Source organism: Pygoscelis adeliae, unplaced genomic scaffold (genome assembly GCF_000699105.1).
Source record: "Pygoscelis adeliae isolate BGI_AS28 unplaced genomic scaffold, ASM69910v1 Scaffold580, whole genome shotgun sequence".
NCBI lineage: Eukaryota > Metazoa > Chordata > Aves > Sphenisciformes > Spheniscidae > Pygoscelis > Pygoscelis adeliae.
This window is the reverse complement of record NW_008823973.1, coordinates 17,112-41,724: the sequence shown is the minus strand read 5'-3', so window position 1 is coordinate 41,724 and position 24,613 is coordinate 17,112. Positions and strand designations below refer to the sequence as shown.

General features: G+C 40.8%; 1 protein-coding gene across 1 annotated transcript in view; it reads left to right on the top strand.

Annotated features, from left to right (window-relative positions):
* The window catches only part of TAOK1 (TAO kinase 1), a 35,950-nt gene that overhangs the window by 5,787 nt on the left and 5,550 nt on the right, over positions 1-24,613 (top strand). Inside the window, exons 3-18 of the mRNA XM_009324713.1 lie at positions 1,724-1,825; positions 3,220-3,265; positions 4,180-4,276; positions 5,075-5,188; positions 5,965-6,056; positions 8,596-8,689; positions 10,103-10,184; positions 12,154-12,321; positions 13,204-13,407; positions 14,624-14,758; positions 15,335-15,571; positions 16,340-16,468; positions 18,090-18,293; positions 18,810-19,049; positions 22,784-22,996; positions 24,087-24,269. Of these exons, the coding sequence (XP_009322988.1) occupies positions 1,724-1,825; positions 3,220-3,265; positions 4,180-4,276; positions 5,075-5,188; positions 5,965-6,056; positions 8,596-8,689; positions 10,103-10,184; positions 12,154-12,321; positions 13,204-13,407; positions 14,624-14,758; positions 15,335-15,571; positions 16,340-16,468; positions 18,090-18,293; positions 18,810-19,049; positions 22,784-22,996; positions 24,087-24,269 (2,340 nt within the window). The remainder of the gene's footprint in view (positions 1-1,723; positions 1,826-3,219; positions 3,266-4,179; positions 4,277-5,074; positions 5,189-5,964; positions 6,057-8,595; positions 8,690-10,102; positions 10,185-12,153; positions 12,322-13,203; positions 13,408-14,623; positions 14,759-15,334; positions 15,572-16,339; positions 16,469-18,089; positions 18,294-18,809; positions 19,050-22,783; positions 22,997-24,086; positions 24,270-24,613) is intronic.

Here is a 24,613-nt window from a genome sequence, read left to right as displayed (position 1 = left end):
TTTCTTTATTTTGAAGAAAGTAATAAGACCAGGATTAAAACACTTTCTATTTTACTTATATATTTATTTGTTTTGTTCGGAAGTTTGCTAGAGTTATGATCTAGCCTATGTAAAGAAAATTGACTAAGGGCATTCTGGTATTGTTTATATTTACTTTGGTTTCATAATAAGATCTTATCATTAGTGGAAACAATTATTCTCTAAAATGAGAACATATTTTATTCTAAAAATAAGTTTAAAACCTTTGAAATATGTAGTACTGTGCTCTTAATGTGATCTCAGAGCTTTTTTTTACGCAGGAAATCATGAATGCGTCTTGACTAATATATCACTTCTCTCCTCCCAATATAGAAGTTTAGCGTGGCGCTTTCTTGGTTTGGCTTTTATTGCTTAGTACCTCAAAGCCTTTGAGGCTAAAGGTAAAAGGCAACTTAGTCGTTCTTGTACTGGAACAAGGGTGCCAGGGAGAGAGTTTATGTTAGTATAGCTGCACTAATGTCATTCTCATGAAGTCTCTGGTGTTGAGAAATGCTGCCTCGGTTGTGGCTACCATGTTCCCTGGTTTCATTTGTTTCTCTAACCATAAAAATTTTATTGAGGAGGATTTGGGTTTTGTACATGTTTTCCAAAGCATTTGGGTATATGGGACCTCTGTCCATCTATGAATCCTAGCTACATACATACACCTGAAGAACTGTGTGCTGAGAGATTAACAGGACCTGGAAAACAGCTTTTGAACCTTTTGGTGTTGGGTGAGGTTTCTCTGCTTCTGATTAACTTCAGAACTGATACTCTTTCTTGAAAACGTTTTCAGTGTCAACACTGCTGTGTTGACGTCTGCATACTTAAACGGTTTCAGCTACTGCATTTGTTTTTGAAAAATCTTTTCCGGTAGTTTTGCTGTTGCACTTACAAGCTTTTGCCTTTCTTGCCGGAGGAGGTGTGGATGTGCAGCAAATGAGAGGACTTGGTGATTTCCTCCGAGGGGAGTAATGACAGTGTCTTAGGCAGGCATTGGAAAATGATTCTATGGCGTTTTGGCCTCCTCTGTACTTTAAAGTTGCACTGGCAGAATTCCCTTTATTATAAACCTGGGTTTTGTTTCATCTGTTTATTCTTTTACTGCTGGAGAACCATTCCGTTATCTCGTAGGTAACTCATTTTAAATTGGTCCTTGTAAGACTAAACTAGTAATGGAGAAACATTATCAAGAATGTAGTCAGATATTTGGCAGCTGATAAATGGAGCCTCATCCAGTGTAATATAGTTACTAGTAGGGTTAAGTCTTTATACCTGCAAGAGTTCAGTGAGAGACAGCTGATCCTGCTGAAGGGCACTTATCGGCCGCATCTCTTTCAGGTTGGGATGTTTGTTTGATTTGACAACAGAAATGGTATCCCTTAAAAAAGGATTGCTTCTGTTTTGAGGACTTGCTCAGATATTAAGTGTTTACCAATATATCCTATGCATACATAAAAAGTATTACATTGATGAGAGATCCTTAGACCCTTCCCATACAGCCTAATCGATCAACTTCTTATTTTGTAGATCTGTTGGGGAGTTAAGTAGTGAACATCACGGTGTTAATGTGAATTTATTTTGACTTGGAACCTTAAGATGGTTTTGCCTCTTAAAATAATTAAATGGCATACTAACTTAACAACAATCGGGGAAAAAAGGTAACAGTTTTATAAAGTCTTTCTATTCCTTTTATTTTCTACAGAAATGGCAGGATATTATTAAGGAAGTCAAGTTCCTCCAAAGAATAAAACACCCTAACAGTATAGAATACAAAGGCTGCTATTTGCGGGAGCATACAGCATGGGTAAGCATCTGCTGCACTTTGCACTTCTCTTGCCTTGGTTAAGGGCGCTTTAAAATATCTCCAGCTGGCTTTCAAGAGGCACCTGAACATTTGCATGGCACAGAGTCTGATGGGAGTAGCCAAGGCCCTTACAGATGCTCAGCAAAACTGACTGTAGTTTTTGGAAACAAGATTTAGGGAAATTTTCCCTTTCACTTGCAGAGTAAGGTGATTGTGCTGTTTGTTCTAGTATATTTAGCTTGATGGATGGGTATTTAAAATAAATAATAATGAGCGGGGGGGCACCCACCAAATTTATCCATCGCTTTTCTTGCTGTAAGGAAAGGTGAGAATTTCACTTGTACTGAGTGGAAGGCAAGTATGGCAACTTTATTAGATACTTGCAGGTCACTCAACAACGTGTTTGGTATGCCGCTGAGTATTAATGGTTCAGTACTTTACAGGTTGACTGAATATGTTCCAGAAGTAAGTGTTCAGTTGTATTTTAATGAAATAGGTTAGAATCTCTACTGATAATTGTAATGAAAGTATATTTTGAGCAGCTAATATTTCTACTATTTAACTATATTCTTCTGTTGTGTATTGTTTGCTTCTGTTGTGATTTTTGTGTGTGTGTGTTTAGGTGACAAAACCAAGTAGCTGGTTTTATCTCTGGCTGCCATCTCCTACCCAGTTTCATACATTTGATTTAAACAAACAAAAAAACCCAACACCCCACCCCCACCCCTAAATTTGGTTTATTTGAGTTTGTTTGCATAAAAATGTGTGTGTAGGAATAGATGCAATTGGCTATGCAGAGGAAGCATTTAGTCAAATGAAAAGTGTGATGTAGCACCTCTCATTGACAAATTTTTTGTAGTACGATGTACTAAAGAAATCATATTGTTGAACTAACAGTTTAAATTGTAAGTACTGTTCATGTATTAGCTTCAATAAATCTGTATGACAAAGTTTTCGTTTCTTTTTTTGAAATCTGGCTGGGACAAAATCTTAAGTAAATCCCTAAATAGCCCTTTAATACTCCGATAAGCTTGTTAAGTGCAATTTAACATTCCTGTTAAGTACGTGCATATAAAATAAGATATGAAATACAATACATAACCGGTTTTGAATATGCTTTTGCCTTCCTTACAAGTTTTGTTGCTTCCTATCTCACACAGGAAGGCTATGCTAATTCCAGTTAGAGCTGTCCTTGTGCGAGGGGTCAGTGTGACAGTGCTAAGATGGGGCTTATGTTACAAGTGATACTTGTTTTGTTATGGCAGTCTGCATTGTATGCATGGGTGATTATTTCTAGATTTCTCCTTAGAAAGAAGAAATTCTTTCTAAGGAGAAATCTAGAAAACATGCATTTAGAGATTTTCTAACAACTATTTTGATTTCTTCCCATACAGCTTGTTATGGAATATTGCTTAGGATCAGCATCAGACTTACTAGAAGGTATGTCACACACATTTATCTGATTGAAAGTCAGAAGTATAGTACTGAAGTAGGAGGTTACAGCATCACAGAATTGTCCTTGACTATATAGTTTTATTTGGGGGCAGAGTGTGTGTGAACAGTTGCAGTTTTTCAAATTCTTGCATGGCTGTAATGGTTTTTCCATAGAATATTGGCTTTCCTAGGTGCCTAGTTTCTCCTTGGTTCATATTATTTTAAAGTTGTCGGTCAGCTATTTATTTTCTTCTGAGTTTTAGGTTCTCCTGTCACGATAGTTCAAGATTTATTTCTGAAAACCTTTGCTGTTGATCCTAATGCTTACTAACAACTGTAGGCCTGTTGACTAAATAGCACTGCAGCAGTATTAGGATTTCCTTGATGAGGTCTTTTGTTAAATGGTCATTTTTCTATCAGGCTTCTTGAAGTGAACTTTCTTTGAAGATAGATGTGTGGCCAGTAAGTTGTTCATCTCCTTTCTTTGCCAGAAGCGTTTCAGGACAAAAGACTGAGCTGCCAGAGAGTCATCTGTATTGCTACAGTTTATTTATTCATGTGTGAATGGTCGTAAAGTTCTAGGGTTTGGGATTTAGCTTCATTAATGGAAAATTGGATATTGAGTCTCAAACAGGTATTTGGGAGAATGGTCACAGAACTGACAGGAATGTAGTTTATGGTTGCAAAGTGGTCTCTTTTTGATAGTAAATAGCTGCTGTTTTACAGTTAGAAGATTACATCTGATTATAGAATGTACTCTATGCTGTGAGCTATTTTTACGTTTACTTCTCATACTGAACCTAGTAAAAATGAAGTTTTAGTATTTTCTCTCTGTTTACATTGTCAACAGTACTCATTTGCATGCTGCAAACTGCATTGTTTTCTTTAATATTAAATTTCAAATACATTCTTTCCTTAAGTTCATAAAAAGCCATTGCAAGAAGTGGAAATAGCAGCAATTACCCATGGTGCTCTCCAGGGATTAGCATACTTGCATTCTCACAATATGATCCATAGGTAAGTGGTTATACTTTTGCTGTCTCACACACTTACAGGTAATTTACTTCGTTGATTGTATCCCCTTCATCCCAAATTAAATATTTGTAAGCAGGGAGTTTCTTTTTGCACTGTCCGTATGCTCCCAGACTAGTGATTTGTAGTGGCCAAATACTAGCAAGCTATGTATCTCCTTATGCACTATCTCTTACAGCTGGTGGTCATAATTTCTGCAGAATTGCTTTGAATCTGCTAAGCTTTTCAATACTTGATACGATGCTGATTGTTCCCTGAAGCAGCGAATAGCCATGCAGGCTGAGTTCACCTAAATAGCTTGTAGCAACTGCAAGGCAAAGATTGCTGGGGCGGGGGGGGAGCGCTAATACTTGAAATTGAAAAATTAGTTTTACATGAACACACAGGTTGAGAAGCACACAGTAAGTATGGGATGCAAATGTTCTTTGTGTTTGGAGTACGTGCTGCATTTTAGTTGGATGGAACAATTTGAATAGTTACATTATTAGGACTTTCTGAAAAACATTTATAAAGGACGTAGTTGGCTCAGAAGGTTTTGCTGAACTGTATGTGAAGCTTATCCAGGTGTGCCATTTTCAGTTGATTTTTAAGACAAACTAGATTCCAAGATCAAGGGCCATGTTAAGCAATTAACCTAAAGGTTAAAGATTTTGTATTTGGAGGAAACGCGGGTATTCTGCAGCTTGAACATGAGAATGAATACTGGCGTGTTTTGTTCTCTGTCCTATAGAAGGTGTTCTTTTTCGGAGGGAAATAATACTGACACTTGTATTCTATAACCAGAGATATCAAGGCAGGAAACATCCTGCTGACAGAGCCAGGACAGGTGAAACTTGCTGACTTTGGGTCTGCTTCCATAGCATCTCCTGCCAACTCATTTGTGGGGACGCCATATTGGTAAGCCAAGAGTTTTACGCATTTCTGGCTTTGTGAAGTAAAAGGATCATTTATTGGGTATTTAATGTACTTGGACTTTATTGGAGCTAGCTTTGTAATCTTCCCGTTGTGGTAGTGATAAAATGTACTTTGCAAAAAAAAAAAAAAATTTAAATAGTAAGTAGGCTCTGACTTCAAGAAATTGTGAATCCTTGTATTTGTAGCTCACAAAAAGTAATATTTTGTTGTTCTACTTACGCTGACTTGAAGTGGTAGAGGTGGGATTGAATCATCTGTAATATATTTTAATCACTCCCCCCCAGTGGTTTTAACAATTCGTATATTCTCACCACATCTGGTTGTTGAAATAACTGAAGTGTTTTTTCTTTCATAGGAAAGGCCAGGTTCATTGAACAAAACCCTTTGCAGATCCCTTGTATGCTTTTGATCTCTTACACCTAATCTGTGGTGTTCACACAACTGCATGCTGTAACTATGTCACCAGAGTTGGCCAGCCAGCTAAACTATTGGAAATGTGGGAGGGCGAGAAGGTGGTGATACTCATAAAGGGAGAGCTGGGCAAAGCACAGGAGAACATTGCGCAGCCTCTCTGCGGGCTTGTACTAGTGGGGGTGCCTGGTCTTTGTTCCCAGTATCCCATGTTCATGCCTGATACCTTGGGGAATGATTTGTTTACAGTAGCTGAAATTAGTGAGACAGCCTCTTCCATTGAAATACTGATGATAATAATGTGTTCCATTGCCCAGAATTTTATGAGCACCAATTTCCTATTTTAGGATGGCCCCAGAAGTGATTTTAGCCATGGATGAAGGGCAGTATGATGGCAAAGTAGATGTTTGGTCTCTTGGAATTACCTGTATTGAGTTAGGTAAGTTATTTTCTTTGAAAAATTATAAAATGTAGTTATTTAATACCTAGAACATATTCAGTGGAATCACAGCGCAGAAGATCTATGCTTCCTTCCTCGTCCTGGTTTCTCTGGGACTTGAGTTTTATAGAAAAGAGCTAAATGTGCTCTCTAGAATTCAAGACCAAGTCTCCAATTTGATGTTTATTGAACTGTTGTTTTCCTTACCCAAAGAAAGAGTTATATAGACAAAGAAAATAGCCAAGCTATATCACTAAAGGTGTTCATATTCTGTGGGAGAGGCAGTTAACTTTTGAACTGAAAAAGTCTATTTGCTGAACAGCTTTAGAAATGAACTCTTAAAAGTACCAGTGTGAAAATATATTTAATGATACGAGTTGATATTGTTTGCATGAAAATTTAAGATTAACAAGTCCTGCAATATCGAAGTTTTGGATAAGCGGACAGCTTCAAAGCTATATTTGGTGTATGTTGTCACTTGTGAATAGATTTGGCTGGAAAATCTCTTTAAAAAAAAAAAAAAACAACAAAAAACCCAACGTATGGAATAATCCAGTTTTGAAGTGGTAACCGTAAGCCAAAACCCAAAGAAATGATGGCATTGCCATTAGAACAGACCCCTTAACACAGAACGTCAGTTTAAAAGGACTATGTTAGTGTGGCATACTATTTAAATTTAACGTGTAGTATTTTCTTGAAACAAAAATACACTTGCTGAAGCACACCACCGTGCACAGCACTACTCAGGTTTTAGTCAGGATGCAGCTCTGCAGAGGCACTTAGCTGTAAGTTTTTCTTGGGATGGTGAGGTTCAGTGCTGGTCATTGCACCTGAGGCTGGCGTACCGTCCTTGTCAGATCGCCTTGCTCGTACTCTGACCTCAGTGGAGGCGCAGCCTGGCTGGGCAGTGAGAGCTCTCAGGAACACGCTAATCCATGTGAACTGCACAGTTTAGCTAAAAATGCTGTCTGGCATTCCAAACTGTCAACTTCATTTTCTTCCAGGACGTGAAGTAGATTCTTTCTTCAGAGCAGAGATTTTTTTGGTTGCCAATATAAAGCAAGTTGAAGGGGTGTGACTGTCATGACAGAATCCTGCTCCGAGTGGAGTAAGGAGACTTGGCTGGCTGCAGCGCTCCAGGAATGCAGTGAGCTCATGGCCACCACACCCCCGGGTGCCTTCCTGCATGCTGCCTTTTTGCAATATGAAGCGTTAGTCTTCATCTATGGCTTCTAGCGTGGTGGGAGGTGAGACTAGGTCAGGACGGTAGAGCGTTGTAGGCTGGGTCAGTGTGGTTATCTCACTTGTGTTGGTTTGAATAAGCATGGGAAGAAGGCAGAAAAATGAAACATCTCATAGTCTTCTCAAGCTATTACTTAGTCTTAGAAATGGCCTCATTGAAGGCTCAGTTTCGGTGTTTCCTGAAGATTTTTATTTTATTCAGGTGAGTTAAGAGAATAAAGAGAGAACAGTCAGTTAAAATAGTTTAAGGGGTCAGTTAAAATAGCTTAATGGATAATCAGTCTGATCCTTGATAGCAGCAACTGGTTATCTGACAGATTAGAGAAGGTAAAGTGCTGCATTTGAGGAAGGGCTTAACTCCTCAGTTTACCCATTCTGAGGAATTTGCAGGGCTTAGTCCGTCCTCTGATAGCAATGACTGAACAGTGATCTCTGATGCATAGCTTACTGCTACTATTTGGCTCGAAATAAAAAAGCAGAATAAGAAAACTAGCATTATTTTTCCTTGTTTGTTTTTTTCAGGAAGGAGAGTTTTCTGTTACATTACTAGTCCTACTAGTGTAGGAACATCCTCGTGGCCTGACCAGCTTCTCTGGAATGTTTATGGCGAGGCTGAGCTTTATAGGTTTACGCCATAAACATTCTGATGAAGCTTCAATTTTGTTGTTACAGTGAGATCATCTCCTTCCTCATTAAGCTTTCATGCTGTGTCAATCTATAAGAGTAACACAAGCTTGAAAGAGAGAGGAGAGCCAAAGAGAATGCAACTCTCAAAATAGTATAAAGAGTTGGCCTGTTACTGACTTCCTGCCCATGTGCTTAGTCAGTTCAGTGTGATTTGATGGTTCTTGTAACCAGCCTTTTCTTCATCACTGCTGTCCTGCTAGAATTAAATATTTGTTAGCTTTTTAGCAACTGTAGCTTAAAAAAAAAAGGGGGGGGGGGGCATGAAACCAAGAATGCTTAGTGGCTAAACACCGAGTATAGAGCTTACTGTTAACTTACTCCTATTTTAGTACATTAAAATGAGTCAGAGAACTCAGCTATGATAAACCACATAATTTAAAAGCTTGAGAGGACAAGGCATTTGATCTTCAAAGTGCTTTCATCTTCTGCAGTGGTATAGGACATATGCCAACATATCTGTCTGATTGCAGGGTAGGGTTGGTTTGGGGTTCCGTGTTCAGGCAATAGTGATTCTGCTGATGTGGTTTTCTTTTTAAAGGGATGTAAACTAAAAAAGAGCAAAAACATGAGACTATCCCCCTATATAAAAATTATTTTCTTTTGTGTGTAGCGGAAAGGAAGCCTCCTTTGTTTAATATGAACGCAATGAGTGCCTTATATCACATAGCGCAGAATGAATCCCCTACACTACAGTCTAATGAATGGTAAGTATTACTGAGGGAGGAATGTTGTAGATAATTGTCGTAAATGGAGTGCTTTGTCTTGCTGAGTTCTTGAAATGGCTAGATTCCTGTTGGGAGGATGCGAGCTGGAAGGTTCGTATTAGGTTCACTATACATTTCATATACAAAATTGACCAATTACTAAATATGCATTTTAGACTCTAGAATGTAGTGGAAACAAGACATGCTGCTGGAAGAACATAAGATCCTGTAAAAATTCAGTTCATGGGTCAGTGAGCTTTTGAAGCTCCTAGGCTAGCCAAAAATGTGGTTTTTAGTGTTTTTTAATCACAAACCACACTGTCAATTCCTAAATCTTGTTTTGTTGAAGTATTGCTTTGCAAGATGAAGACACTGCTTGTGTGCGGCAAGTGTCTGTTGCATAAACTTCGGAAGAATAAAGCACAGTAGTAACGTTTTGTGCCTCCCAGCCTCAGCAACTGTCATTTGAAACAGCAAACACAGTAAACTAATTTCAAAAGTTAAAAACTTCCTAATTATGTTTTTCTGAGCCATAGTTCTAGGCCTCTAACAAAGTACATTGTGCCATACTTTTATAAATTTTTTTCTGCTTTTGAGATTTTCTGGTTAGGCTATTTCACACCCTGGTGCTTGACAAAACGTTCAACTAATTTTATGCATTTTTCTGACCAAAAAATGCAATAATTTAATTTACTGAAAAATTGCAGTAGCAAAAAACCCCATTACATGATGGGAGGGGGGGAAGCGGTGAGGGAGGAAAGAAACAAAACCTGTACAACTGGTGTGCTGCTGTTTTGAGGGTATAATCCTGCCCTTCTGAAAACCTGTGTTCAAAGGCAGAAAGGGCAAAATACAGAATTTTAGCTTACGGAGGGAGGGATGTTACTGAACAAATCATGACCTTAAGACTTAACTTGTGATGGATTGCACAGTAGTGTAGAAGTTGTGTCTGAGGGGCCAAAGGCATTTCAGGAATTGTGTATTAATACAATTTGCGGATGAAATACCTGCGCACAGAGGTGAAACAGGGCAGGGGCTCTGATTAGACCTTGAAGAGTTTGTGCAATATAGAATTTGACAGGATTGATGCTCACACTGAGATGTGTGGCTGTCCGTCTTTATACAGAACTTCCCTTCCTCTTGAATTGCCCCGTATTTTTGCATTCTTAAGCTGAAACATTTTGACTGGAAGCTGAGGTTAAAGGGATCTACTTACTAATAGCGGTGGGCTTTGGCTTGGCTAGGGATGTCAGAGGCTGTAGTATGAAGTACTGGGCCTGTGTGGTTTCTCCCCACTCTTTCTACTAGCAGTGCCCAAATGTGAATGTCTTGATTCCTTAATGAGCTTTGAAAATTAAACTGGGTAGTTAACTCAGATGTTTTTTTGTTTTTTTTTCTCTTTCCTTGCCACAGGTCTGATTATTTTCGAAACTTCGTAGATTCTTGCCTCCAGAAAATTCCTCAAGACAGGCCTACATCAGAGGAGCTTCTGAAGGTTGGCTCGCTTGTCCTTTTTGTTTTCCACATGGTATTAAAAAGGGGCCATGCCCTGTGACACTCTTCTGTCTCACCTACCGTACTAGGTTATGGTCAACGATGCTCTCTCTGTCCGTTGTCCCTAATACCTTTGAGCTGAGGGTGCTGTGGAGTGTACCGAGCTGGCAGTCCTAGCTTTACTGCCCCTTTGCAGTGTCTCGGGCAGTTCCCCGGGTGACTTTCCAAGCCAGCCTTGTTCTCATCATAAAAGGACACCCCAGCAAGTGACACTGGATGACCATCGACTTGTCGAGAGTTACAGTTTCTTAAGCTCAGTCTCTCTTTCCAGTGATTATAATTAATCCTGACAGAGCTGCCATGCATTTAGTTAACAAATACCTTTCGCTACTTCCCTCTTTATTCTATGCTATATATATTCCTAAAGGCTTTTTATCCTCTCCCATCTCCTATGTGCTTTACACGTAGAACTGAAATCCGCTGTTCTAGTAGTATCCCTGGGGGGAAGGGGGCAGAGGAAAGCAGTTTTTCTTCCCCATACTTTTCCTTAACATGAATAAACCTCAGCCGTCTGCAGGTTTTCTGCTTTATTTCTTAGCTTTTTTTTCTCCATTCGTGCTCCTGTATGCTGCAGATACTTGGTTTTCCTTGCTCTAGTCTGGAAACAAAGCCAATGTGGTAGATTGTTGCAAAAAGCTGACGTGTTCCTAAGTGAACGCAACTCACATAGAAGTTAGATGATAGAGCTGCTTTATTGTAAGTGTGACTTTGATGGATTTCCTTTGTGGCATCAGGTGGCATTCAGAATTTTGCTAACTTGTCATTCTCTTTACAGTGCTCGTGATGTTATTTTGGTTTTTTTTTTTATCCCAGCCATGTTTCTGCTAAACAGCGGTTTTCCAAAATTTTGCATTGCAGGGAAATGGATGCTATTTATGAAGGTTTTATCATCACCTATTTGCATGTTTTTACTAAAATGGTTCTGAGGACTTTTGCCTCTTTAAAAACTGTGTATTCAGAAAGTAAATGCAATTATCCAGTAAAGGTTTCGGTGTGGGTGTGTAGTCCTGCCATTTCAGAATTCTGCAGATCGGTTTTATTTTGAGCAATGCACTGCAATTAAAGAGAACATTGATGGAAATTAAATGTTAGTGAATGTATTCCTTCCATATTTATAGTCTGAAACAGCTGCGTGCCGCTGTACAGGGACAGGTAGGGAATGTGACATGTTGGAAATGGCAGCGCAGTTCTCCAAAGGAACAAAATGAAACTAGCGGTGGTGTTAATGACTCATGCTTGCACAGCACATTTAATCTGGAGACTGCAAAAGCTGCTTCTGACATACGCAGACAGGACTTGTTTTACCTATTGGCTAAATGTAGCCACCTTTGCAGTGAAATGCAGCGAATATTTAAAAAAAAAAAAAGAGCATAACACGGCTCACTGTTCTAGGGCCGGGCTTGAAGGTTCACAGCCTATTTTATGTCTCAGAGCTGTATGCCGAATATTTGATTCTCAAGCTTTTCTAAACAAGGAAAAGGGTTTTATAGTGAGAGTTAGCTGATGAGTTAATTAACATTTGGTTAGAGATACTTAACCAGTCTAACACCGTTAGCACTTATGTTATTTGCTGGTCTTCCCCCTCTAAACCACAAGTAGATAACGTCTCTATCCCAACATCCAAAGAAGTCTAGGTTTAAACTGAGCCTGTTTTCATGGTATGTGACATACCATTTCTGGGTTGTTTTTTTTTACATCTTTACTTTTTCGTGGACGTCTCCCATCAGAAAGCAATCATTCTGAAATCTATCTGGATCATGAAGTCTAAAAATAGTGCCAGTGTAGGCTGTGAAGGTGTTCTCCTGTGCAGGGAAGAGGGCTAAAAAACCCAACTAGAGCTCGTAATTGTATCCTCAAAGCATGTGTGCTGGAGATGTAAGAGGTCACTCACCTATTTGTGTGTTCTACAGCACATGTTTGTTCTTCGGGAGCGGCCCGAAACAGTGTTAATAGACTTGATTCAGAGAACAAAGGATGCAGTGAGAGAACTGGACAACCTGCAGTATCGTAAAATGAAGAAGCTCCTCTTCCAGGAGGCGCACAATGGCCCTGCAGTCGAAACACAGGAGGAGGAGGAGGTGAGAGAAACTTTGGATTTCATCACTGAACCAGAGAATGATGCTGTCATTTAAATAACCACAACTCAGATATTGCTAAAACAAATGGAGGCTGTTTACACACCTGGCTGTAAACTCCATCTTCTTCTCTGTTCCTGGAATAAAGCTACCTCAAGGCACAAACAAGGACAAACAGGGTAGATGCCTAGTGCTGGCAGGAAGCTATGCCGTATGTTCATGCTTGAACAGTTAGCTTCCAGTTCTGTAAATCCTAGCTTTCTTTGCCTGTCTATAAGGCATCATGAGGACTCTTTCAGCAACTGCAGTTAACCTTTATTTTGACCGTGTATACAAGGCCCTTGACAGTCATCTAGTTTTGTCTGGAGAATGTTGTTCCGAGCCTAAGACATAGAAATGTGTACTTGATTTAAAAAAAAAAAAAAGGGAAAAAAAAAAAGGAAGAAGTCATCAAGGAAATGAATTTGTCTTTTTTGGGTTGCATGCTGCAGTCGCCATGCAGAAATGGAGACTCTCTGAATTGCAGCATTCTCATGTACGGAAAGGAACTGTGCGAGGTGCAGGGTCCCAGCTGAGCACTTAGATGATGCTGGTGTCAGAACAGTTTCTGGTGACACACTGTTGCTGATCCATGATAGAATTCAGCTTGTTAACAGGCTTGCTGTTGAAAAGAATCTGACATCAGCCAGTTAATCTTGACAAGGTTGATTCTTTCCCCAGCATCCCACGAGAGAAATGTTTCATGGCAATGCCTGGAGGGTGGGAACTGCCATGACGTGGCAGGTAGATGCCTTTAGAAAGGAATGGAACGAACATTTAATTTGGCAATGTCCATAGATACAACTGCGATGGATTTGGATTTTCTTAATAATTCCTTTCTCCTAGGAACAAGATCACGGTGTCGGCAGGACAGGAACAGTGAATAGTGTCGGAAGTAATCAGTCCATTCCTAGTATGTCTATCAGTGCCAGTAGCCAAAGCAGTAGTGTTAACAGTCTTCCAGATGCCTCGGATGATAAGAGCGAGCTGGATATGATGGAGGGGGACCACACCGTGATGTCAAATAGCTCTGTCATTCATTTAAAACCGGTAAGCATTGGATTTTTGCCTGGATAACTTTGAAGGTGTAAAGTGGGAGAGGATTTGGTTGGTACAATGACAAAAAGTCGAGTGCTTCCTATGCTAAATCACTATCTGCAGGTTCTAGTATTGTGTCCCAATATAATAACGTGCGCTGGAAACTTTGGAAGGTTGCTATGAAGATAATTTATTTCTGTTGATTCACTAAGAATTATTTTACTAACTGAATTGTTTCAAAACAATACCGTGAGGACTTGGAACAACAGGTTGTGAATAGGTTTATTTAGTGCCCTTAAATTGCAGAGCACTGCTTCATGGGACAAAAGGATGTGAGAGTTTCCCCTTTTTACCTCCTAGTTAGTGAATTCTTAAATACAAGACCCACAGCAGTGGTTGAAATCTGTTCCTGAAGCACCCAGCTTCCCAGCACTTGACTTGAATATTTGGTTAATGAACAAAGATGCACAGAAAACGAAATGCAGCACTCGGGCCATGGCAAGCTGTGAAACCCCTTCCCGTGCTTTACCTCTGCACGATGAAGGATAAAACTGGGGAGCATCTCTCTGAACCATGCTGCTCTTGCTATGGAGGGCTTATCACACCTTTTCTCAAAGCAGTAACGTTTCCCTAGCTAATGATAGGTGTGGTTAGAATGTTTTGTTCTTTGCCCAGATATGCAACAAAGATGCAGGTATTTTCTCCGGGAGTTAGTTAGTATATCAAATCTAACTACTAATCGCTCGCTGATGAATGACAAACTCAAAACAAGAATGTGGAATACACCACGGCAAATTTAAAAACTTGCTTTGAGGTATTTCTGTAGTGGGTGTAATGAAAATCTTACCCTGTCTTTCAGTGTTACAAAGATGTTGGTTTTGTCTTTCAGACTTGATATAATCTACTTTATAGCTTTTATGTTTTGTTGAAGTAAACTGTTTAACTCAATTTTCAGTTTTCCATTTATTTTTCTCATTTTCAGCTTTAATTAGTAATTTTCCTCCTAGTAATAAAAATGTGCAATGTAATTTCCAAAAGCAAGGATCCTAGATCAGAGCTCTTGTTGCAGTATATTCCCTCATCCAACTTATTGGCAGGAGGATCTTTCAGGGCTGCTGAATGTAAAATGTTTTTTCTTCCTTTTAAATGTCTCTTGAACCAGACCAAAATAAAAATCTTTAGTAACACAGATTCTCTTTATTCTCTCACGTTAATATTTGCTGATAAGGAGGAAGAAAACTACAGAGAGGAATCGGATCCTCGAACAAGGGCGTCAGAACCCCAGTCTCCTCCCCAAGTATCTCGCCACAAGTCTCATTATCGCAACCGAGAGCACTTTGCTACTATACGCACAGCGTCGCTGGTACGTTAAGGTTTTTATTTTGATGAAGTTGTATAGGAAGGGATGCCTTTGAACATAGCACTGTGAAACTACGTAGAGCTGTTAGGGTTTCGTCAGAATGTAAGCTATCCTCATTGACTGAAGTATTATCACTGAAATAGTTTAATGTAAGTTAATAAAAGCTTAAATGTGACACCTGAGCAAATGTAATTTGTGTATATTAGATATTTTCAAAATCAATATGCCTAGCAGGATGCAGGAAATCATTTGTAGTAATAAGCTGGCTTTTATTTTCATATGCATATTATGTATATTTGTGTGTGTGTATACACACACACTCATATTGCAGTGGGCTAAAAAGACATGGAATACAAACCTTATAACAATTATACAGTTTTTCTGCTGGAGCACATGTGAGCTTATCTTCTACAGCAGAATTCAGTTGTTAATCTGCTCTGCTGCCATTAGCATGTGTGCTTTTCTTTATAACAAAATCATATTTCTTTACTGAGTAGTTTTCTTCTGTGGTTTGAAGACTGCCGAAAAGCAGATTAAGAAGCATTAACTTACTTTGGCCCGATGTGGTTATCTTCCTAGGTGACAAGGCAAATGCAGGAACATGAACAAGACTCTGAACTCCGAGAGCAGATGTCTGGCTATAAACGTATGAGACGGCAACACCAGAAGCAACTGATGGCATTAGAGAATAAACTGAAGGCAGAGATGGACGAGCATCGCCTCAGGTTGGACAAAGATCTTGAAACACAGCGTAACAATTTTGCTGCAGAAATGGAGAAGCTAATTAAAAAGCACCAAGCAGCCATGGAAAAAGAGGTAGGAGATTACGGTTTAGCAGACCAGTCTATATTTGTTAATTACATTGAATTGTCCACTTCCCCATACTGATGGAGAGATGACATTGTAGTCTCTTACATGTCTGTTTTCAGGAGCCAAGCAAATTGCTAATTAGAAAAAGGCTAATACATCACCTCCTTACACTAAGGGGTTTATGTAACTAGAGGAAAGGTATGTCCTTCATCGCAGTGCATTATACTAAATGATAGTATACTGACCCCAGAAAAAATACTGTAAGGGTTTTCCTTTCTTTTGCCATGTATATGCTGTCAATAACTGACTGCCATCAAGTGTTACGGAGGCAGATTAGCCTGCAGAGAAATGTGCCAGCTGCGCTTAAATGTTCACCGTCTAGTTGCTTATGGATATGGGGATTTTTATGCTTTTAAATAATTGATAATGAAGTGGTGCCGCCTACAGCGATTATTATTGATTCTTTGTTCATCTTGGATCTCTCGGTGGAGGGCTAAGGATATAGTTTATCATAAGGTGTTGACTTTGTTAGACAAGACTATCTGAACAATAGGGCTGAGGAAATGAGGCACTGAAAAAGGACTCTTGCTGGGTGCGTTGATGTGGGGGTGGAATGAGAAGAGGGTGAGGGCAAGCTCCTGAGGCTCGCGCTTACTCAGAGGCATGGTGAGTATCGTGGTGACTGTACCATGAGTTCTTGGTCTTGGGGATGAAATGAAATGTGAGCTGTAATCCTTCGGGACTCAAACTGATTTGCTGCTGGATTTGCTGTAGGCTAAAGTGATGGCCAATGAAGAAAAGAAGTTTCAACAGCATATTCAGGCCCAACAGAAAAAAGAATTGAACAGTTTCCTGGAGTCCCAGAAGAGAGAATATAAACTCCGTAAAGAGCAGCTGAAAGAGGTAACTCATCTGTAATGAGAAATGTGAATATAGTACAGTGTGCGATACAGTGCGAGAGTGGTGAACATTCAGAAATAAAAGTGCCACTGTGCGCAAGAGATCTTTTGCTGGATTGCAGCAAGTTCTGCATTTCATGAGCAGTCCTGTGCATACTGTATTTGTTTCATATCTTTGACCTTAGAGTGAGAGGGTTTATTTATATATTGGCACCTATATGTTTATCTAGTGAAAGTACAAACGTCTCCATTGTTTAATATTACTTTTTAGCCAGAAACATGCAAATTTGGCAATCCTAAGGAATGAAAAAAGGTCATTTAAGAAAGGTCATGAGCATTCTTCTCATACCTTGTTGCTGCAGATATTGACCATACACTGCAGCAGTTAGTGAAGTTTCTTATCACTTAAATGATATTTCTGTAGCAGCAGCAAGAAAACAGAGCAGTAAAGATGATCTGCAGATTTTTTTTTAATGAAAATATCTGTAAAACACTATTTAATTTTAATGGAGAAAGCTGTGTAATAGTTTAATAATCACTGTATTGTACTGAAAATCATGACCTTTGTGAAATGCAGAGAAACTGTAGAATCAAACTTCCTGATTCTTTTTGTGGAGTGGCTGAAACCGTAAGCACTATAAATAATTTTTTTGAAAGAGCCATTTAGTGCTCAACCATCAACTTGTGTGACGCAACTTTGGAGCTTGCTCCAAAGGGGAATATTCCCAAACATAGACATTTCCCAGGAGAAAAAAAGGCTAAAGAGCAGCAGAGCCAAGAAAGATCTGAGAAAAACTATAGTAGCATGGGCTCTTTATAATAACATAGAATCTTTTTCTAAGTGGGCAGTAGATCACAGAGCACCAAGAAACACTGAGGAGTTCTGTCTCATACTTAAGTTGAAATGTATCACGGCAAGTCTAGTTACTGTATGGGCACCTCTAGTATGCAATTCAAGCAAGCAGAGTCTTTTGCCAAAGATGCTTCAAGCTATATATTGAACTTAATACAAATGTGGAAACTGTGGCCTTATGTTTCACCTGTGAACTTCTTTATATTGTTTTTGTAAGTTATGGAGTCTCAGTGAGCAGCCCTGCCTTGATGAGTTACTTATAAAACGTGTATGTGTTCTGATCAAGCAAGACACAAATTTTCTGATGTGCTTCATGTGGCTGGAGTTCTGTATGAACAACGTTTGTAGATGAGATAGGATGACAACGCTTTCCTTCTCCTCTCATTCCTTTGGGAGCCTGTAAAAACATTTGTCAGGCAGAATGGCAGGACCTCCAACTATCTTTGTTTTCAGTGGCAAACCATCATTTTTATGTTTTGAGCTAATATATATGTCTGGAAACTGTGGACGTGAACCATCATTTTGATGAGTTAAAATGGCCAATGCAAAAAAAAGTTGTAGTTAAATTTGCTCCACTGTGAATTGTCTCCTGGTGTTCCCTTAGATATGCACTATGTTGCGTTTTTGCAGAGGCTGGGATGGTACTGGCCGTGAGAAGGCAAGGTGGAGCGGCTTTGTCTGAAACGTAGTTTATTAGGCAGGTCTGTCCAGTTGTTCAGGGCCAAGGAGCTTAATGTGACTATTCCACAATTACTTATCTTGCTGTTATCAGGAGCTGAATGAAAACCAGAGCACTCCAAAGAAGGAGAAGCAGGAGTGGCTCTCAAAGCAGAAGGAGAACATCCAGCATTTCCAGGCAGAGGAAGAAGCCAACTTACTGCGGCGTCAGAGGCAGTACTTGGAGCTGGAGTGTCGCCGCTTTAAGAGACGGATGCTCCTTGGCCGCCATAATCTGGAGCAGGACCTGGTTCGGGAGGTAAGAGAATAAGCAGAGATGAGACCTGGAACCACCTGTGTGAAGTGTATCTCTCAGGGCCACCTGCCATCCAGCTCCAACGTCACTGAAGTGTTAATTACCACATCTGAAGTTTTTTGGTAAAATAATGATTCAATATGTTTTGCAATGCCATCTGGTAATTCCTGTGGCATTTAGGGGATCATGCGGTATCAAATGTTCAGGTTAGTGCCCTATTGTGGGAGAATTGTTAGATCCAAAAAGTCAACAGACACAACAGTTACAGTCCTTTCTAGAAAATGCTTACTGTGAATCCTGTTGAGCATCTAGAACAGGAAGAAGAAAAGTGAAATGAGGAAGGAAAAATTACCGGTGGCAGTGCTGTCTGCTTCTGATAAGATGTAGAAACTCTGTGCTCTGTCCTCAAATGCCTTGGAAAGAGGGAAATGCCCTTGTGAACAAAGTGAAATGTCACGTTGTGAATGGAAATCCAAGTAAGTACAAAGAATCTAATAAGTCCTTCTGTCCTCCTGTTAGGAGTTAAACAAAAGGCAGACACAGAAGGACCTGGAGCACGCCATGCTGCTGCGTCAGCACGAGTCCATGCAGGAGCTGGAGTTCCGCCATCTCAGTACCATCCAGAAGATGCGCTGTGAGCTGATCCGACTCCAGCACCAGACCGAGCTCACCAACCAGCTGGAATACAACAAGCGCCGGGAGCGGGAGCTGAGGCGTAAGCACGTCATGGAGGTCCGGCAGCAGCCCAAGAGCCTGAAGGTACTAAGTGATGTAGGAGCGCTGGGCGTGAGCTGCTGGTGGTGGTGGAAAAGTGGTACATTGCAGCTCAGTTCTCATTTGCAGTGGATGCAGGTCCAAGGTATTTTGAAGCTCGTTAATTCGCAGAGGTGTCTCATTTTGTAATTAATACCTTTTTTAAAAAGTACTGTATTTGTCAAGTTCTGTAACTGCCATGGTGCTTGTAGGGCTGCAATTGCACCCTATGTATGAACCATAGCAGTGGTGATCAGGGTTGCAGTGTATTGTAGGCAGGCCATAGCAGCACTATTCCCTCATTTTGTTAGAAAAGCTATTGTTCTCAGCAACGTGCCTTCCTTTTTGTGGTAATTTCAAATGCGTTTAATCTTTGCAGTGCCCTTTTTTTCCCCCTCTTCCCCCTACACTGTTTTCTGATCATCTTCTCCCTTCATATACAAAAAGAAAATCTATTTTTCTGTAATGAAGCAGTGTCATTTAAAAACAACAACAAAAAAAGCAAAAGCGTTGCGTTGCTGTGTGCATCAAAATGAACTGTACTATCGGTCTTGGCTAGCACACCTTGCTTTGGGTTTTTTTTTTTTATATTAAGCCTGTATGCTAGCAAGTATGGGGGGAAGAGAGAGAGATACCAGCCAACTGCAGTGTCCTCGGGAAGCTTCTAGCACTGACCTTTGCTGTGTTGTGCTCTGGTGGGTTTCTTGCACTGCCCTTGTAACTGTGGTGGCTGACCAGAACTATAGGGCCTCTGTAATTGAGGCTTTTAGTGTGAGAGCCTTCACTTCATCCAAAGAAGTCCAGTGGTTTATTCTGAAGTGTCTGAGAAGGGAGTGTAAGGCCTTTCACAAAGCTGCCTGGTACATTTCCTTTGAGGAGGCAGACTTCTTCTCTCCACCCAGTGTTCAGCTGTGCCAGTAACAAAATGAGTGTATGGCATACTGAGCACGGGGTTTCTTTGTTGTTCTAGGTCTTTCCTCTTCATGATATTTCCCATCTGACTTAGTTTTCACCACCTGCAAGTTATCTTCTTGCAAAGAAAATAACCAACTTGAAAATAGAACTTCAGCAAGAAAAAAAAATTACCTTATTTGTCAATATTAGAATAATATTAAATAGTGAAAACCTAGCTTGTGAGAACAAGGGACCATCTGATCGCTGTTGAGAATCTCCAAGGATATAGTGTATAAATAGCTGATGACTTCACAGGGAAGCTGCGCTGCACTCTGAGCTGAATAAAACTGAAGCAGCTGTATTAGGTTGATCCTTCTGAGATTAGCATGAATGAGTTCTGCCTCTCCAATGTGATGTGGTGCAAACCCGAGTGGGCAGCATGTCCGTTCTCGTTCCCTTGCTGGCAGTCGGGACAGCAGGATTAGCAGTCTCTCTGGGCTGCAGAGGCTTGGCTGCCCTCTCACCTCTGCAGGTTCTTCAACCCCTTCACTCTTCCAGCGAGGACGGGGCTGGAGCGTTTTGCAGGGAGCATGGAAGGCTTGCACTTTGCAAGTGGCTGTTCTGTGATTAGTGAAGGATTTCAGGCTTGAGCTGTCGATCCAGCACCTTTGCGTACACACAGTGCTAATAATGCAGCCTGCCGGACAACCGTTGGGTTTGTAGTGCAATCCTCTATTTATTGAGACTGTTCCCTAGTATTAACTCTTCTCTTGCGTCTGACTAATGCAGGCAAGTATTCTTCTGACTAGATAATTTGACTATTTGTTCAGTTTCTCTCCTCAGCAACGTTTTCCCGAGAGGGCACGTTTCAGGCTTTCCCTTTGTTATTTAGTGAGGTCCTTTGTCCTGAAAGCAGACTTTTAACGGTCAGCGTCTGTTGCCGCTATTACAGCAGCAGAAGGACCAATAACTAGAATTCACCCTTCAGTGAAAACTGCTGTTATTATTTCAAGTGTGTTAATTGTGATGCAAATACCCTCTTGCTGGTATTTCACAATACTAGGTCAAAATGATCTTGTCAGAAGTCTGACTGGAAATCTTACCCCTCCCTTCTGTTTCCTGTTGTTAAAGCCTTTGGATTGGAAGCCTGTAAACAGAGTCTGGTGTCCAAGCGAGACTTCACAGAAAGTGAGGACAAAATAGATTGCTAGTGTTTTGCTGTGACCAGGTCCCTGATGGGAATGTGTAACTTGCTGACACTTCCCTTAGGGGCAGGGAGAAACAACCTTAAAGGCTTCCTGGAGGAAGATAACTTCCTATGAATTTAGAAAGGATAAAAGCAATGTATTCCTCTCCATGATATATGTTTTGGTTTGAATGAAACACATCTTTGTCCTGTTTTCTGCGTCAGGTTAGCAAAGTGGAATTGTTGGTTTATGCAGCAAAGCATGCTGATGTCTAAATTGGGCTCGATATATTGTCTGATCCCACTGCATCTTTCTAGGTAGCTACAAGTGCTGCGCCTTATCACCTACCCTGCTGAGCCTTGAGTTAGTGCCAGGAGCAGGCAGTGGAGGAGCTGACGGGAGACATGCACATATCTATCTATCTATCTATCTCTGTCTATCTATATCTGCCTTGCTGGTTCAGATCCCAGAGCAATCCCAGAGCTCTTCCAACTTATTCAAGGCACAGGAATCTGTTCCTATGCTCTGTTCCTGCCCCCAGTGCTTCAGGATTTGACCATGGTGGCTGAGAGTGGGAATGGCCCAGGGTGTATACTGACTGCCCTGACGTGGGGGTTTAGGGGTTTGTTTGTTTTTTCTTACCATGGCGAACTTGCCTATCTGTCAGTTAACCACCATTGCTCATCACTTCTGGGTTTTGCTTACTTCAGAAGTATCCCTGCCAGCCCTCCAGTGGAAAGATACGGGGAACTCCAGAACTTCTTTTTAGGGTCTTAAAACACTTAGCAGATGTTAACCCTTACAAGCTGCTCTGGAGGCAGGTAAGGCAGGTGAAAGAAAAAAATAGTTAATGTCCTCACGGTCATACAGCAAAATTGGATCCAGATACCTTTTCCAGGATTGATGTCTCCCAGCCCTGTGTGCAATCAAAGTTACGTCTAAACAATACAGAGATGCTAGCAAAGTGCAAAGGGAGAACTCAGTCTCCAGTAAGCCTCTGTTGGGACTGGGGAATCGTTTTGTTTGCTAGACTAGCACAATGCTAATGTTGCTTGTGGCATACATCTTCAAGCGTCTAATCTTCCCTAGCCATTTTTTGAGTATCTTTATGAAAACCAGGCTCGTAATATCAAAGGTTAGAACACATCTCACCTTCATCAAACCCTCAATGGAAAAAGCGTTGCTCTTTTTCCCTGTCCCTTCCCATGCACCAGATTTGCTTCTTTCATAACATCAAGTGCTGTTCATATATATGTGCCATACAAGCACAGTCATGTGTAAGTATGGCTTTTGGTGCTAATAAATATTAGTCCTGTCCCTCAAGAACTTTTCTTGAAAAGCAACACCCAGGACTGGATCCAGTCCAGTGACAAATGTGAGGCTCTTTGTGCAGAGACAGCTGTATTTAGGCTGGAGCTTTGTTATAAAAGTGTCTGTATTGTAATTGTTTTGCACAGTAGCAGTGTCAAAGCAGCTGCAGCAATAGTCATTGCCTCTTGTGTATTTTGCTTCCCTCCTTGCACTGTAGATGTTAATATACATTTGTGGATTCTTGAACTCATATCCTTAATGTAATCCTAAATATCCATTTGAATGGATATTTCTCCCATTTGAAACGTGCTGTTTTTTTCTTTGTTTGTGTCCCCTCCATCTTTCCAGTCAAAAGAACTACAGATAAAGAAGCAGTTTCAGGATACATGCAAGATCCAAACCAGACAGTACAAAGCACTGAGAAACCATCTGCTGGAGACCACGCCAAAGAGTGAACATAAAGCTGTCCTCAAACGGCTCAAGGAGGAGCAGACCCGGAAGCTGGCTATCCTGGCTGAGCAGTATGATCACAGCATTAATGAAATGCTCTCTACACAAGCTGTGAGTCGCCTCCGAGGGACCCAGGGTTCCTCAGCCAAATAGGGATGTTTGCATTTTAACCAATCTGTATCCTGACAGCAGGCTATCTGCTTCCTTGCTACATGTGCCATACCCAGCACAGTCATTCCTCTGTATTTAAAAAGCAGCATTCAAACGCAGAAGAAAGAGGTATTACCCCCTTCAGGCAGGTTGAAGTTGAAGCTGCTGTTGCAGAGATGCAAAGTGATGCATCTGTGTGGCCAGAGGACTGCTTTTGCATGAAGTTTGACAACATAAATGTCCCTGTTAGAGCATCGTTAAATAATGTGCAGCTTGCTGTCTTAAGTCACCTAGGTTTTGATTTGTTGATACCAACCAAAGCATGTCCCACTGGTGGAAGATGCTCATTGAGTCATGGAGGAGTCCAGAGTTTTGACTGTAAATCTGAAATAATGTTAAAAGTGTTGTGAAAGTTCTGTGATTCCTTCTTTAAGAGATTCCTTCTTTAAGGAATGACCACATGAGCAATGCTTTGAGTCCTTGCTACAACTGAATGTGCAGTTTTCTTTGCACTTCTTGCATATTGCGTCCTGCTCACATCACTCTCTACAAATTTGACACTGTGAGGCAAGGTAGCTGATTCAATTTATGTATGGGAAGGTTAAAAGTTCAGTATCATATTGCTTTTAGGTTTATGTCATTATATTCTTTTCGCCCAAAGTCCTGCATTGGCAGGGATATGGACTTAAGTCTCCTGCGTACAGGTAATTGGTTAATCCAGTTGAACCAGAGCAAGAGATCTTCTCTGCCTCTAGCAAGAGGAGAGCTGTGGATGTTAGCACCTCCAGCAGTTTGGTCTCTGCAGTATGGATCATGGTTCCTGAGGCACCAGTGCTCATCAGCATCACTTGCATCAGCGCTGTGGGCTTGCTGTCACCAGCCTTTGTCACTATAGGTCCTCTGTTCAGTGAAATGAAGTACAATAGAGACCAATTGTATTGCTAAGAAAACAAAGTCCCATCCCATTCTCTTCCCCTCCTCGCAGTCCTCCCCCGGAGTGTCATGAGTGGTTACCCCATAGTGAAACATCTCTATTGTCTGTCTCTCCCAGCTGCGTTTGGATGAAGCACAGGAAGCAGAGTGCCAGGTTTTGAAGATGCAGCTGCAGCAAGAATTGGAGCTGCTGAATGCATATCAGAGTAAAATCAAGATGCAGGCAGAAGCCCAGCATGATCGGGAGCTGCGTGATCTTGAACAGAGGGTATCCCTCCGTCGGGCCCTCCTTGAGCAGAAGGTAAAATAGTCAGGCGAGCATCATTAGCATGCTCCATATTTCAGATCTTAAATTGCACTGTACTTATCAATAGAGAGAGAAATTGCTTTTACCTTGCTGTATATAGTAACAGAGATCATTTAGGTATTTGCCTCTCTGGGATGATAGCTCAGTGACACATAGGCTAAACTTTCTGCCAGCTCAGCCATCCTATGTGAGCAGCTTCTGGCTGGCATAGAGCTGCTTGAAGCATGCCAGAGGGAGCCGTGCCTCTCTGGGCAGAAGGGAAAGTGAACTGTTCTTTCTGTCTCTGAGCTGCAGATTAGCTTCCCAGCTCATTAGAGGACAGACAATAACAACCTAAA